The sequence below is a fragment of the Amblyomma mixtum genome, chromosome 3 (assembly GCF_055824585.1).
Source record: "Amblyomma mixtum isolate Tamu chromosome 3, ASM5582458v1, whole genome shotgun sequence".
Classification (NCBI taxonomy): domain Eukaryota; kingdom Metazoa; phylum Arthropoda; class Arachnida; order Ixodida; family Ixodidae; genus Amblyomma; species Amblyomma mixtum.
The window spans coordinates 159,237,452-159,250,373 of record NC_143014.1 but is presented as its reverse complement, the minus strand read 5'-3'; the positions used below and the strand labels follow the sequence as shown (position 1 = coordinate 159,250,373).

Genomic DNA, 12,922 nt, shown 5'->3' with positions numbered 1-12,922 from the left:
AACCTCCTGCTGCGACACGGCGACAAACGCTCAGACGTTTCGCAGACAGGAAGACAAAGCAAAACACAGAGAAGCTTTTTTTTCTGCTAAAAAAAGAAACAGAAAAAGAAGCGCACATGAGAAAATTACCAATGACCCCGCTTGAAGGGTGCCGAGTGAGCGGTTGTACGAACGCGCAGCAGAAATGGGAGAAGATAGATTGCGCCAGCCGGAAAGAAGCAAACGAAGCTCGAATTCATCCCAACGCTTTAAAAGGCCACAACGAAACTGAAAGCTATTTGGCCAGAAGCGAGAGGCCAGGCAGGGTTCTTGGCACGCAGGGCAGCGGCCCCTGGACGCGACCTTGACGTAGCTCGGGCGTGCCGGCGGCACCCCCGCTGCGGGCCTCCTAAAGATAGGCGGTGCGCGCGCAGCACGAGCGGACGGACCCGAACGGCCGCTGTGCATTCCGTGCGCCCCGCGCTGTCACTCGGTCACTGGAACGTGCGTCCGCACGGGCCTGCGTCGACGCATCTAGGCGCTGCCTGAGCCGCTGCTGCCTTCTCGTAATTGTGTCCCTCGCCGCTTATCAGAAGCTTGTGATGGTGGCCTCAGGCAAGCGGAACACTGCCCCTGTCGACTCGGCCGTGGTAGGTGGGGCGAAAAGATGGAGTATAACACCGGCAGGACTCGACCCGGAGCAACATCTCTGCCCCGCCTACGTTTCCAGAGTGAATATAGCTGCGCGTAGGCGATCTATCTGCTTCAATTTTTGTTCCTGTCGCGAAAACCTTCCCATAAAAAGATGCATGGCTTCAGGGCGCTTTGGGCACGGGGCTGTAATAGGCTGCTGAGGAAGGGGCTGTGAAACTACCGTCTTTTTTTTTTTTTTTGGCCTTGGCTGTAATAGCACTGCAGTTTCACGTTCAATGCTCTCTATCAAGTGTAAAGTAAGACGAAACGCCGTAGTAGAAAAGTACACTTGCCGCCACGATAGCAGTGACCTAACCATGACTCCTAAACTTGGAAATCAGAAGCGTGCTTAAAAGTTTTGTAGAGGCTCCTTGAGTTCTGTAACAAATTTCTGTTTACGTGCTCCAGTGCTTACACGCATTTTTACAGTGTTCGGCGAGTGATTCCAATCGTACGGACGGTTCTAATCGCGATCCTTACAGGTAAAAACCTTTTTATCGCTGGTAATGAGATACGTACAAGAAACAAAATAATTACAACACTTTTGTTGCGCATTCTGCATTTTTCGTTTTCTCGTTGCCAGTTGCTTCAAAATGTAAACGTTTTTTGAAGGTAGTTGAATGGTTAGTCCTTATCAGATAAAACGTGTCCACAAAACGTAAGCGTAATTCCCCCCTGGGCATTATTTTCGGTCCGTAACGAAAATCTCAAACAGGAAGAATTAAACCTCCATCTTAATTTCTACAAATAACCTATGGCCTGCTTTGTTCCCTGAAAGATACGGCAAGCATCACTGCTGCCTTCACTGCAGGAACACTTGCTTTGCTCTAAGAACTGCTTTCCCCGAACGATGTTGTTTCCATTCAATACGCCCGCCGATGCAGCTATTCTATCTTCCCTTCCGTTGAAGCTATCGTCAGCTGCCTTGTTCACGTACTGCATCTGTAGTGCGCTGCCCTTGCTTTGAGGGTTTTTTTTTTTGCATTACCAGAGATGAGACAGAGGGTTGGAAGGCACACACTGACAGCATTGCCGGGTTAGGCTTTCTGTTTATGCCTAAAAAGTACCCAGCTCAAAGAGAAGCAACCGGAACGGCGGGCCGACCTACCCAAACCCCGTTTCGCAACATAGGTCTTCAATTAAAATTTTGTTTGGAGATTAATGCCTGTGCCAGGCATCCGCAGAGCCAAGCCATAAAAGTTGTAAATTAAAATTGGTTTTTGAGGGAACGAAGACGCAGTAATTGTCTCACATTTCGTAGACAGCCGAACCGCGCCGTAAGGGAAAGGAGGAAGGTTGGAGTGAAAGAAGGAAGAGAGAAAGAGGTGCTGTAGTGGAGTGCTCCGGAATAATTTCGACCCCTGGGGATATTTAACGTCTATATTGTTCTCTTGGATGCAAGGTGTCAGCTCAACTAACTTTCATTTCCGAACAAAATTTTGCACTCGGGCCCATATACTTGGCAACCAATAAAAATTGTGGACATCTCGGCTACTTGAGCAGCCAGGCCATTCATATGTATCAGTCGACTTTTTTTTGTTTTTGTTCTGGACGAACAGATGTGGTAACTCTGAGCTCCTGTCTAATATCGTAACAATAAATTACGCATACTAAATCAGTTGCCAGCGAGAATAAATGCATATAGATCAAAGAGCAAACCTCAGCTTCGTCCAAATAGGCTTGAGAGTATGGTTTCATTTATTTGCCGTCAGTTCAGCAGTGCTTTCTATGTGACTAAATAAGAAGCATGTTTCTATTTATGCTCTTATTAGAAAGAGCGGAGAGAAGTATTTAAAGCTGAATTTCGCCTTTGTACGTTCAACCTGCGGCGTGACAGCTATTCTGGTCTTCATAGCAACAGAGCGCGGAAATAAAGATTCCGAACTCTGCATGTCAAAAGCCAATGGCCAGTGGTGCCAAAAAGTTTACTGAAGGTAGGCAGTCACGTCATAGAGGCAGTTACGGCCAAGTTCTTGTGGGGACCAATAGAGCCGCCCGAAAAGAGGTCAAATGCCTTTCAACAGTGAAGTGTTTGCACATTCGTGTGAGCTCAACCGGATGCCCGGGCGTTGTAGATGCAGCCAGGACAAAAACTTTCGTCGCTTCTTTCGTTCCTTTATTCGGTTCACGCCCAACAACTCTGCACTTAACAAGCCCCAGCAAGAGAAGGCGTGCAAGCGAGTTGTGCTTAAGAAGACAGCGCTCGCCGTCGTGGCGCAGCGATGAATGCATTCCAGGCTGTGATGAAAACTTTGAAAGGGGGGGGGGGACGAATAGTCTTTACAACCCGGATTTAGTTCGTAGACGGAAGACCTGCAGTCGTTTGTTGGACAAAAGCTTGTGTTGTCGGGGGCAATCATAATTAAAACGTAGAAAAAGGACCACTGAACGGCTAGGTCTCTTTGCTTTTTATGACAGATGCTCGTTTTGCACGCTTTAAAAATAGAGGCGGAAACCTGCGGCAATGTGCGTGGTGTGCTCAAATAGAGCGGACTCCCTCAAGCCGTCCTAATTAGGTGACTAACCGACGGACGTATTCCAGAATTTGAGCTCCTTTATGCGGCGCAGTCCGTCTCCCTCCTGTAAAGGCAACAAACAAAGAAGTCGAGGCGAAAGGACCCCCACCGTTACATTCGCACCTGATGGCAGAGTGATACCCTCTTCCACCATGCAAAATTGAACAGACTATGCAGCGCAGCGTGGGATTAAGTTTCGAAGTGTTTGGAGTCGCGCAGCTGTCACAGATCTCAGCCCTGTCTCACTGGGTGCTCACGCAGCCTAGACGAGCCCTGAAACCACGCGCTGAAGTGTTTTTGCTATGTGTAGCCCACCTGTACGTCGTGTTCTAAACGTTGGGGACGGTACAGGCGCCCGAGCGAGCATGAAGGAAGTGTAGATTTTTCTTTCGTTCCTGTAATTTTACGAGCCTTTGCGATGGAATTTCAGCATGGACAGTATATTTCGATAGAGTACCTCGCCACCTAAATTAATCCACTGAAGCTGATAACTGCGGTGTCTTTCGTCTAAGCCGCTCAAACATTCTATCTGATCGGATTCATGTGACAAAAAAAAATGACGTGCTTTTGATGTAATAGTAACTGATTAATTGCAAAGTTTTTCTGTCAAAAAAATTTGATGGCTTTAGGGTAATTTACATTTTAAATTTAGAGTTGAAGCCAAAAACAATGGCACTGTACATATTAGAAATGATGTTCTTGACAGCCCAGCGCAGTTAAGGGCAAAATAGAACGACCTTTCAAATGCTTTATCAATGGGCCTCGATGGGGAGCGCTCGACAGGGTCCATTGGACGAAGTGTGCCGACAGACCGGGCATTTAGAAATCGGATGACTCGGGGGAGAGTCCATTGCCACGTCATGCCAGGTAGTCGCTGCAGCCCAGCAGTGTGCGTCTCCTCTAACTCGATTAAACTTGGTTTGTTTGATGCTTAAAAGTGCGCCCGTAAATTTCATGACAGAAATGGGTCTGAACACCTACGCCAAGGCTTATTTTTCTCTATTTTAAGATCACTTACCAACCTAAAAATTGTCAGAAAGGTCAGGAAAGGAAGGGCGTTTTTTTTCACAAAATTTTTTAATTAAGGACTGTTTAGAGAATGCGAATTAAAGATAAAAGAAAACTAAATAAAACCTGCTTTGTCAAATATGGTGGCTCATGCTTAGTAAATACAAAAAAATAATAGCTGTGAGGTGCCGCGAACTTGATTTCTTAACTTGATTTCTTATAATGACTTTCCGATTGCTTGTTTTCAGACCAACTTCAATTTGAAAAGGTGCCCAAGAACCCAACATTTTTTTCACATCAAAAATACTTTGGGCCACTAGCTATTTCTCTTGAAACCAAACACATTAGTATTTCTTTTTTTTCCAAGAGATCCGAAAAGGTAGAGCTTCACACCCGGGACACTTGAGACGGAATGACCAGTTGACTAGAGCTGACTGCTCGTGTTTAACTGCATATCTAGACGCATAAAGATCTTTATGCCCTAATAACTTCCTAACGTCAAAGACTTGACACGACTTGCATATAAAGGTGCCTCTGTTTTCTTCAGAGCACAATGTGTAAAAAGGCGTATCACTAAAATTCTAATGCTGAAGTTTTAAGCGACTTGCTAATAAAAAGTACAACTTTCCCAAAAAGCAAAAAATTCGGTTCGACGTATGAAAATTACTTTATCCTCTCGCCATCTTAACAGTTCTAGAATTCAAAAAAAAGTTTCGAACTGGACACAAATGCTGCGCTCACAATGCTGGCCCTATTCGTCAGTAACTCGGCGGCTCAGCGTCACAAGCTGTCACGGGGTGCTGTTCGCTCCATCAAAGCAATACATTGAACAAGGGCACAATAACGAAGAGATCAACGCCGATGGCTACCAGAGGTTGCCGCAGTAGGTCACACGCCAGAGAATTCGTTTTTCTTCACCCGCCTTGGTGCGCCCTCCTCTTAAACATTCTCCGCCGCAAAGGCAGGAAATAGGCTTTAGCATTTTACAGTGAACGGGATGCGCTGATCTGATAACTTTCTTGACGTAGCCGCAATATCAGGGCTGCATTGTCGCTACATTACCGCTACATATAGACTACAGACGTTCCCACTTAAAACAGCTAACACAGCAATGATTTTGATCGCGTTTTCTGCATCACTGTTCGTGTAAAGAAACAGCGTCTGCTGAAGGTCACTCCTGGTATTCATTCTTCGTAAAGCTTACAGCTGTGCAAAACTCACGTGAAAAGTCATTCGTGCAGATTTTAAAAGTAATGCCGTTTTATTCTTCAACTACGATGGCTGTGTTGCCTCTTGAGCTTTACCAAGCTCCACTTCAGTCCAGTCATCAGTCATGGAACGCGATGGCGGAAGATGTAGATGCAAGTTGACTTGACTGGCTTTTCTTTGCTTGAACGGATGCAATGGGCGTTCCCGCGAAAATAAATGGCATATGTTAAGCTGCGTTGCATTATGACTCTGATGTCGCAGCTCAGAAAGAGTTTCATGCTTCACTGGAGAATACACTCCGCTGCAGATGCGTTGAGCTAGATGGGTCCTAGAAACTTCGTGTTGGAGTACCTGCAGTAAACAACAGTAAATGCATGGTAAGTGAGATGAGGACAAAGTATTTCTGTAGTAAGCCCTAGTGCCCAGCAGTAGCCCTTTCCTTGAGAGCCTTGGTAAAGAAAGCTGACACACCAGCTTGTGGTACTGTACGGTACGGTACGGTACGGTACGGTACGGTACGGTACGGTACGGTATGGTATGGTATGGTATGGTATGGTATGGTATGGTATGGTATGGTATGGTATGGTATGGTATGGTATGGTATGGTATGGTATGGTATGGTATGGTATGGTATGGTATGGTATGGTATGGTATGGTATGGTATGGTGGGTTGAACGTTCAAAAGCTGCACAAGGGCTATGAGGAACGCAGTAGATAGGGCTACAGATTAATTAAGACCACCTGGAGTTTTTTAACGTTATTACGTGTTCTGCACATCTGTGATCCAGGTCCTTCAGCATCCCTCAATCCATTTACAAGACTATTAAGGCGGAAGCCTTTAATGTCTCATCGTTGTAAGCAGCAGTTGTCGACAGAAAATGTCACGCTTTTCAATTGGTGGAAACGGTCGTGACGTCACAGTGCGCGAATTTCTTTTTCTTGTGTGTAAGTGCTTCGTGCGACGTACTCACCTGAGAGAGATCCGTCAAGTTCACAGAAGCAAGCTTCCGGGAGCTCACCACCAGCCGGCGCCTGCCCCGCTTCCACCGCCACTGGTTTTGCTCGTGATCACCACATAAGTGTCGGTGATACCATTGCCTCCTCCTGCTTTCCATGGTCCCCCTGCTCCCCCACCTGCCGGCTTCCAGCCTCCGCCACCGAAGCCTCCAACCGTGCTCCATGTGCCAGTAGAACTCCCAGTCGCCTTCCAGCCTCCACCACCAGTGGCCTTCCATCCGCCGCCACCGAATCCTCCCATGCCGCCGGGCTTCCAGCCTGCGCCGAAACCGCCGCCTCCGAAGCCGCCACTTCCGAAGCCGCCGCCCCCGCCACCGATCTGTTGGATGATGTATACGGGTCCCGAACCGAATCCTCCTCCTGATCCCTTGCCGAATCCGGATCCATGTCCCTGCGAAGCCATTTTGAAGAGAGGTACCACAGTTAGTCACTTCGCTGTACGCGCTGTGAACTTGCTTTTCGATAGGTGTACACGCTGAAGTAGGCTTCTTCATCACAGAAAGGTACAGTATGTCAAAAAATAGCATTACATTTCAATCTTGAAGTTCCTCGTACACACAAGATTCTGCTCTACTGTCATGAGGTAGTTTTGCGGCGCCCCTTTCTCGAAGCAGTTTTTTTTTCACCTTTTTTTCGTCGGTGATGATGATTATGGTTAACAGCCTGTATCCATTTCGCAATATTATAAGGAGAGAGTCACTCACTTTCTGATTGCTCCGTACGTATTCGACGATGTAGACTTGCTGTCGCTTTCCGCTCCCGAAGCCACCTCCTCCGCCGAAGCCTCCTGTGCCGAAGCTGGCACCGCCGAAGCCAGCTCCGCCGAAGCCACCGCCAGAGTGGCCGAAACTGCCGAAACTGCTCAGGCCGCCCATGCTCAAGCCACCTCCCCCGCCGAGCCGCTGGCTGATGCCGCTTCCCAAAGAGCCCTTAAAGAGACGGTAGCCGCGCAAGCCTGCGACCCCATGGCTGGCCAGAAGCACGGACAGCAGCAACTGGAAAGGCGACGACGACGTTTTCAAAGTATAAACTACGCTTATAAGTTGATCTCAGACCCACGAGAGAGGCGGATACTGAAGACCGGTACCACTAAATCCTTCATAAGGAACAAAATAGAGCTGCCTGACTTGGTTTTGAGATATGTTTGGTCAGATTGGGCTGTGATGTTGATGGCCTCGTAAAGGCAAAAGCATTGTTTTCTCGGTACCAAAAAAGCGCTTTGTTTTGCACACGATGGTCAGCAATATGAACTCTTGCTGATCCTCCTGGAGCTAACTTGAAATTATTGGAATCATCTCCCTCTTTTGAAACGTGACATCCCTGTGGCATAAGGGGCACTAATAAGTGAGCACCAGTACTGTATTTTTGTTATTCCAGCCCAAAAGATATATTAATGCAACATTACAATATATAGAACTGGATGTTTTTGAAGGCAACTACTTGCATGCACCTTCGTTCCCAACCTTCAGGTTTCGTATACGGACCTGGAAGTCTATACCGCCCCTTAAATACACAATAAATTCGTTACAAAGGTATGTCATGTCGCATTTTGCCGCATTTTCTGTGTATCTGTTTAAAGGCGTCCTTTGAAGTCATTTTATATATAGCTACGTTTTGTCAAACTGCCTATTTTCTAAGAAATAAAAACACTGAGAGCATAGATGTTCTCCGGTCAAATTTATGGCACTGAAAAACCGGTAAGGTCACCTCCGAGAACTCAACGGTCCTTGTGAAAGTAGTACTGGTGATAAATAGAAACCTTTGCTCTATGTCTAGCATTCTAGCATAGTTCAGTTTCTACCACAAATCCACTTCCTGCTCTTCAACCAGAAACAATGTCCAACTTCATCTGAACCGGGCACAAAAACCCGTGTCTGAATGACAGCCCCAACTCATCTGGCAGAAAAGATGTGGACGCGCACCCTAAAATCAACAATGAATACATGAAAAATACCCTTAATCGTATCTTACCGCATAACCTACTGATGTCACAAACAACGCAACCAAACCACTAACGACATTTATCTTCAAGGCTAAAGACTCGCTTTGACAGCTAGAGATGGAGGTCTTCACGTCACCTCTTCATTGTCATAGCGAATGTTTTAGCCTCAAAGTTAGGACAAGAGCACAGATCTTTGACTTGCCGAGAGTAACTCCATATCGGGGGCTCGCTCAATGTCCAGGATCGGGCGACGGCACCAGCCGCGCGGTTTCTCTTTTGTCGATGCGTGCCGCAGAAGGCCGTGGTGACGCCGTTCTCAAGAGACCAGCACTCAACCACTGTGCGCGTTGCATTGAGAAAAACCGCTGATGACGTCGTTTATATATGAAATAGGGAGAGAAAGTAGACCGCGTTGTGGGGCTGGCTCGTAGGAGGCAGTGCAGCTTAACGTGACCTTGGCAATGTGAGAAGGGTCAGCGCCGACGAGTCCCTCCCTCGCGCGGCTTATGGCAGTCTGCTCAAAGGAGAGGTCCGACTCGGGGGATTTGACCTAGAAGGGTTCCCTCTAGCCCATCTTATTCGTAGGCCTCCGCTCAGAGGGTACGTCCCTTTGTACATGACCCCACGGACGAGAGAGGTCACTTTTGTTTTCGCCAAGCGGTCTTTACGCTTGTCCGCGCGGCGGGGATCTCTTGCCGAGCTGGGTGTTTCGACCTGTCTGTTCGCTCTCCGAGTCCTCCCCCTCGGGCACGGTCGATTGTACCGCGCCTTCCCGGTTCGTCATCTGTGGTAAGCCGGCAAGCCGAGAACAAGGATGCCGCAGTGCGCGAGCGGGCCGTGACAGCGGCTCCCTTGTGTCTTTTTCGCCGTGTCAATCCTCGCCGCGATGGGGTCAGCTGGCAGTGTGTCTCTGCCGTCTGCGGCCAGGGCGCGCTCGCGGGCTGGCCAGCGTTTCCTGATGGCTTTTCGATGCCCTCCTCTGCGCCTGGAATCCCTCGGTCGCGACGCATGTGCCTCGCTCGTTGCCTTTATGTGCTCTGACCTGAAACAAAGCCAGATGCGTATTATCGAGCCACATATGCGTGCGTACGAAAAACGGGGAGAACGGGAGAAACGTGAAGGCGTGGCCGGGATCGAAGGCAGTATTATCGACGCGTAGTATCGTTTTATTGTGGGGGGAGTGATGACTGTGCATCGCGCACGCAGAAAGTGCACTTCAGAATGCTTCAAAAGATTGTCATCTAACGGCCTACACGGGTGAGGGACCACATGAGGAACCACATTCTTTGACCACACATGTAATGGCGCTTACCTTTTTTTTTCCATTACTGTCTAGCTAGTTCCACGATATATGGGCGAGGCGTTTCCAAGAATTGCCGTAAAAATATTGTCCGGGAAATTCTAGCATTCCGTCTGCTTTATGACTACAACCGTTCAGCCTTACACCCGGACACCAACAGTAGAGGTGTTGACGCCCCGCTTTGTCATTCCTTATTATTGGAATGACTATGCATGCCGGTTCCACGCTGGTAGCACGTCATGCTCTGCCTATACACCGAATGTCAGGTGATGAAATGGTGCAGACGAACTAGTTTGTTTGGTCTGCTAAACTTGCTGCTTATCTTATTTCTTGCTCATTCCAAAGACCCTGAAATTATAAGCGATAGGCGTACACTGGCCTTCATAAATATCGTGTGATGTGAGATGTCAGCGTAAAGTAGAGAACTGGAGGCGGTCTAATTAACCCAGAGCACTCCACTAAGGCACCCCTTGTAGCCCATGTGTTGCCTCGGGACATTAAACCCCGAAATTCGCAATTCACATTTTATTTTTAATGTTCTTTCTTAACACGTTTTCCGCCAGAAGGTGTGTACTTCACATTTGCTGTGCCTTAGAATATTTGCATTTTTTAAATATTTCAAAGTCTTATTGCAAACTCTGGTGATTAACTTCTGTAGAAACTGCACGCTACCTCTGCTATTTTGGCTTTTCATATATTCTCGCCAGTTTGGTCGTGTCTTTCATTATGCGCACCGCAGCCCTCGTGAACCTTGATGTTATTTTCTTTTTCTGTTTTCTGTTCTACTGTGCTGCCCCGCGCTCAGGGTGACAAGGAACCAGTGATTTGCGATTTTACAGAGAATATAAGCTTCTTGCTTGTGTGCTGCTTTATTGTGTGCAGCTTTATTGTTTGTGTGGAGTTTTTTACACTCGTTGTTGGAAAGATCAGAAGAGAATTGATGAGCTTATATTCGAATAACTATCTTTGGCTGAAGGATAATTTATTGGTGCTATTAATATTAGACGTGGATCTGTGTTAGAGTGTAATCTTTCTTCTTGCTTTCGGTCCAGACCGGTCATGTCACGTGTTCCACCGGGCTGTAGTGCTTTGTTCATCGTGTTTTGTTTTTTTCTCAAACCACCTACGAAACGTTTGGGGCAATGCAATACATAATGAGTCATTCGACAAAGAAAACATTCGTTGTAATACACTGACTGGCCAGGGCCGCAAAATCGGATGACTGATGTATTCAAAGCTTTCGTGCGCTAGATCCATAAACTTTTTTTCAGCAGTGTCTCGCGCGTAGCATGTCGTGGCAGAATATTTCAGAACATACGTCAGCTAGGTCTCATTTAGAAGGGACATTGTATGATGTACCCTTGGCGCGCGCTTCTAGATAAAAAAAAAACTTGAATTCGAACTCGTGACGATACCTTCGAAGTTTGAGCCATCCTGCCATCCTTAAGCTCGCAGTTTGTTTGGTCGTTAACAGCATATGACCAGCTCTCCGCTTTCGCTTTCTGGGGCAGAATTCTTGCTCAGTAAGTAGAATATATACTAAAACAGTTCGCCACTACTGCGTAAAAACAATGTCAACCTATAGATGCACCGTCATGTAAGGAGTGCTCGCTGCATGCTCGTTCTAGAGGCGGAGGTCCTTGCTCAGCAGTTTATTATCTTATTTAATTTCTTTGTTACGTTTCATGTAATAAAGCCGGGTTATAAGCTGCATGAGAATTCAACATCATCGCCGCGGAAATAGCGCTCAGACGCGCCGTTGCTATTTGCGCCTGTTCCTTTGCGCGAACGTGTATCTGCCACTGTTCTTACGATCTCTTACAGCGCAGGTAACCAAAATAGAATCCCCTTCCTACTCGGCGAGCGGGTTCGAAAGAGCAGCACAAAATTCGACAGCAGTTTGGGCGCCATTTCATAAGCCTTTCCCCTCCCTCCGCACGGTACCGGGCCAGCGCAAACAGAGGCACGCACCATTTGCCGTTCATCGCTCGCGCAAGCCGTCGATGTGAGCGCGCGGCGCACAGCAAAGAAGCGAAGATGTCAGCGCACATGTAACGAACGGGAAGCTAAGGTGTGCCCACTCCGAACAGGTGTCTGCCACCGACGTAAACCCTGTTTCACGGGGTTCAGTCTGACGCGGCTGGCCCGAAATAGAAGCTGCCTGAGTGAGGTGTCCCGCGGACAACCAAGCGCGTTCGCGAAGAGAGCAAATTTGACTAAGCGTCGAGAGAGAGACGCCGGGCCAAGTGAAGGGCACGCAAGTGCAGCTTTTGTTTTGTTCCTTCTGCTCTTTCCTGTGTTTCGCTCTTCTATCTTTCTCTCTCTACCAAACCTGCGCCGCCCGCACCGCCGGTTGTCCCAGTGTGCCTGCAGCGCCGCGGTACGAATGCCAGCGGACAGCTGTGGAATTCTTTCGGACAGTAGAAGGAAAACTTCCTTCTTATTTAGGCGCCGACTATGATTTTCGCTTTCTGCCGCCGTTGTCATTCCTTGTGGTCTATGCGATGTGGATGCTGAGTTCGATATGTGCGTGGCATGCTCTTGAAGAAAAAAAGAGCTCCGAAGACCTGCTGGAGTATAGCCTATATCAGCGGCCGACGCGCCTATAGCTCGACTGTCCTTGACATACATCCTTCCCTTAAGTGAAAGTGCAGTCAGCGCCCGCTCTGCTCTAAAACTTTCTTTTGGGATACAAAAAAAAAGACAAAGGGAGAGAGAGTGGTGTCTGTGGCTGTCCGAGTGGCATTCCTTATGCGCATCTGCGCCGGTTTTACTTCAAAGATAGCGGCGATGCGTTTATGAAGGGCATGGTTTTCGTGCACAGGCGGGAAACGACAGGAACAAACCATGTCCGATTAGGGCTAAGAGCTCGAGAGCACTTAGACTGGGGAACGTCACTATCGACGACGCAAGTTTACGACTTAGAGGCTGCCGATTGGTGCTCACAAGCCAACATTCAGCCCGAAGCAATTTACGGCAGCTGAGCAAAACAAAAAAAATTGAGCGCTGGTTAAACTGACCTATTTCTTTTATATTTAGGGCGTTCATTAAAGCACAATGTACCTGACAAACCATGTCGTTTGAATGTCGCTCAGAGAAAGTCGCGTTTCACCGCATTTTTTTCGACCAGCGCCATGCGGCAGCCAATCTTAATTTTTTTCGTGCGGTCATCGCTTTCAAATACCCGCTTAGTGTTGCCCTCTTATCACCAGCCCAAATGCAGAATGGCAGCACTTAACTAGAGTTTCGGTTTGATAT

At 47.7% G+C, this 12,922-nt stretch overlaps 1 protein-coding gene across 1 annotated transcript; it reads right to left on the bottom strand.

Moving 5' to 3' along the window:
• Window positions 1–6,420: 6,420 nt before the first annotated feature.
• LOC149352506 (uncharacterized) lies at window positions 6,421–7,297 on the bottom strand. The gene is made up of 2 exons (XM_089577180.1): window positions 7,127–7,297; window positions 6,421–6,813 (listed from the first exon to the last, which is right to left on the bottom strand). Exons 1-2 carry the CDS (start codon window positions 7,295–7,297, stop codon window positions 6,421–6,423), a joined length of 564 nt encoding a protein of 187 aa, XP_089433306.1.
• Between the last annotated feature and the right edge of the window lie 5,625 nt (window positions 7,298–12,922).

Bases quoted from the DNA above. Each gene is read 5' to 3' on its own strand.
- LOC149352506 (XM_089577180.1), bottom strand. From the start codon at position 7,297: ATGGGCGGCCTGAGCAGTTTCGGCAGTTTCGGCCACTCTGGCGGTGGC. The intron at 6,814-7,126 runs GTGAGTGACTCT...ATGGCTTCGCAG, and splicing joins ACGTACGGAGCAATCAGAAA to GGACATGGATCCGGATTCGG.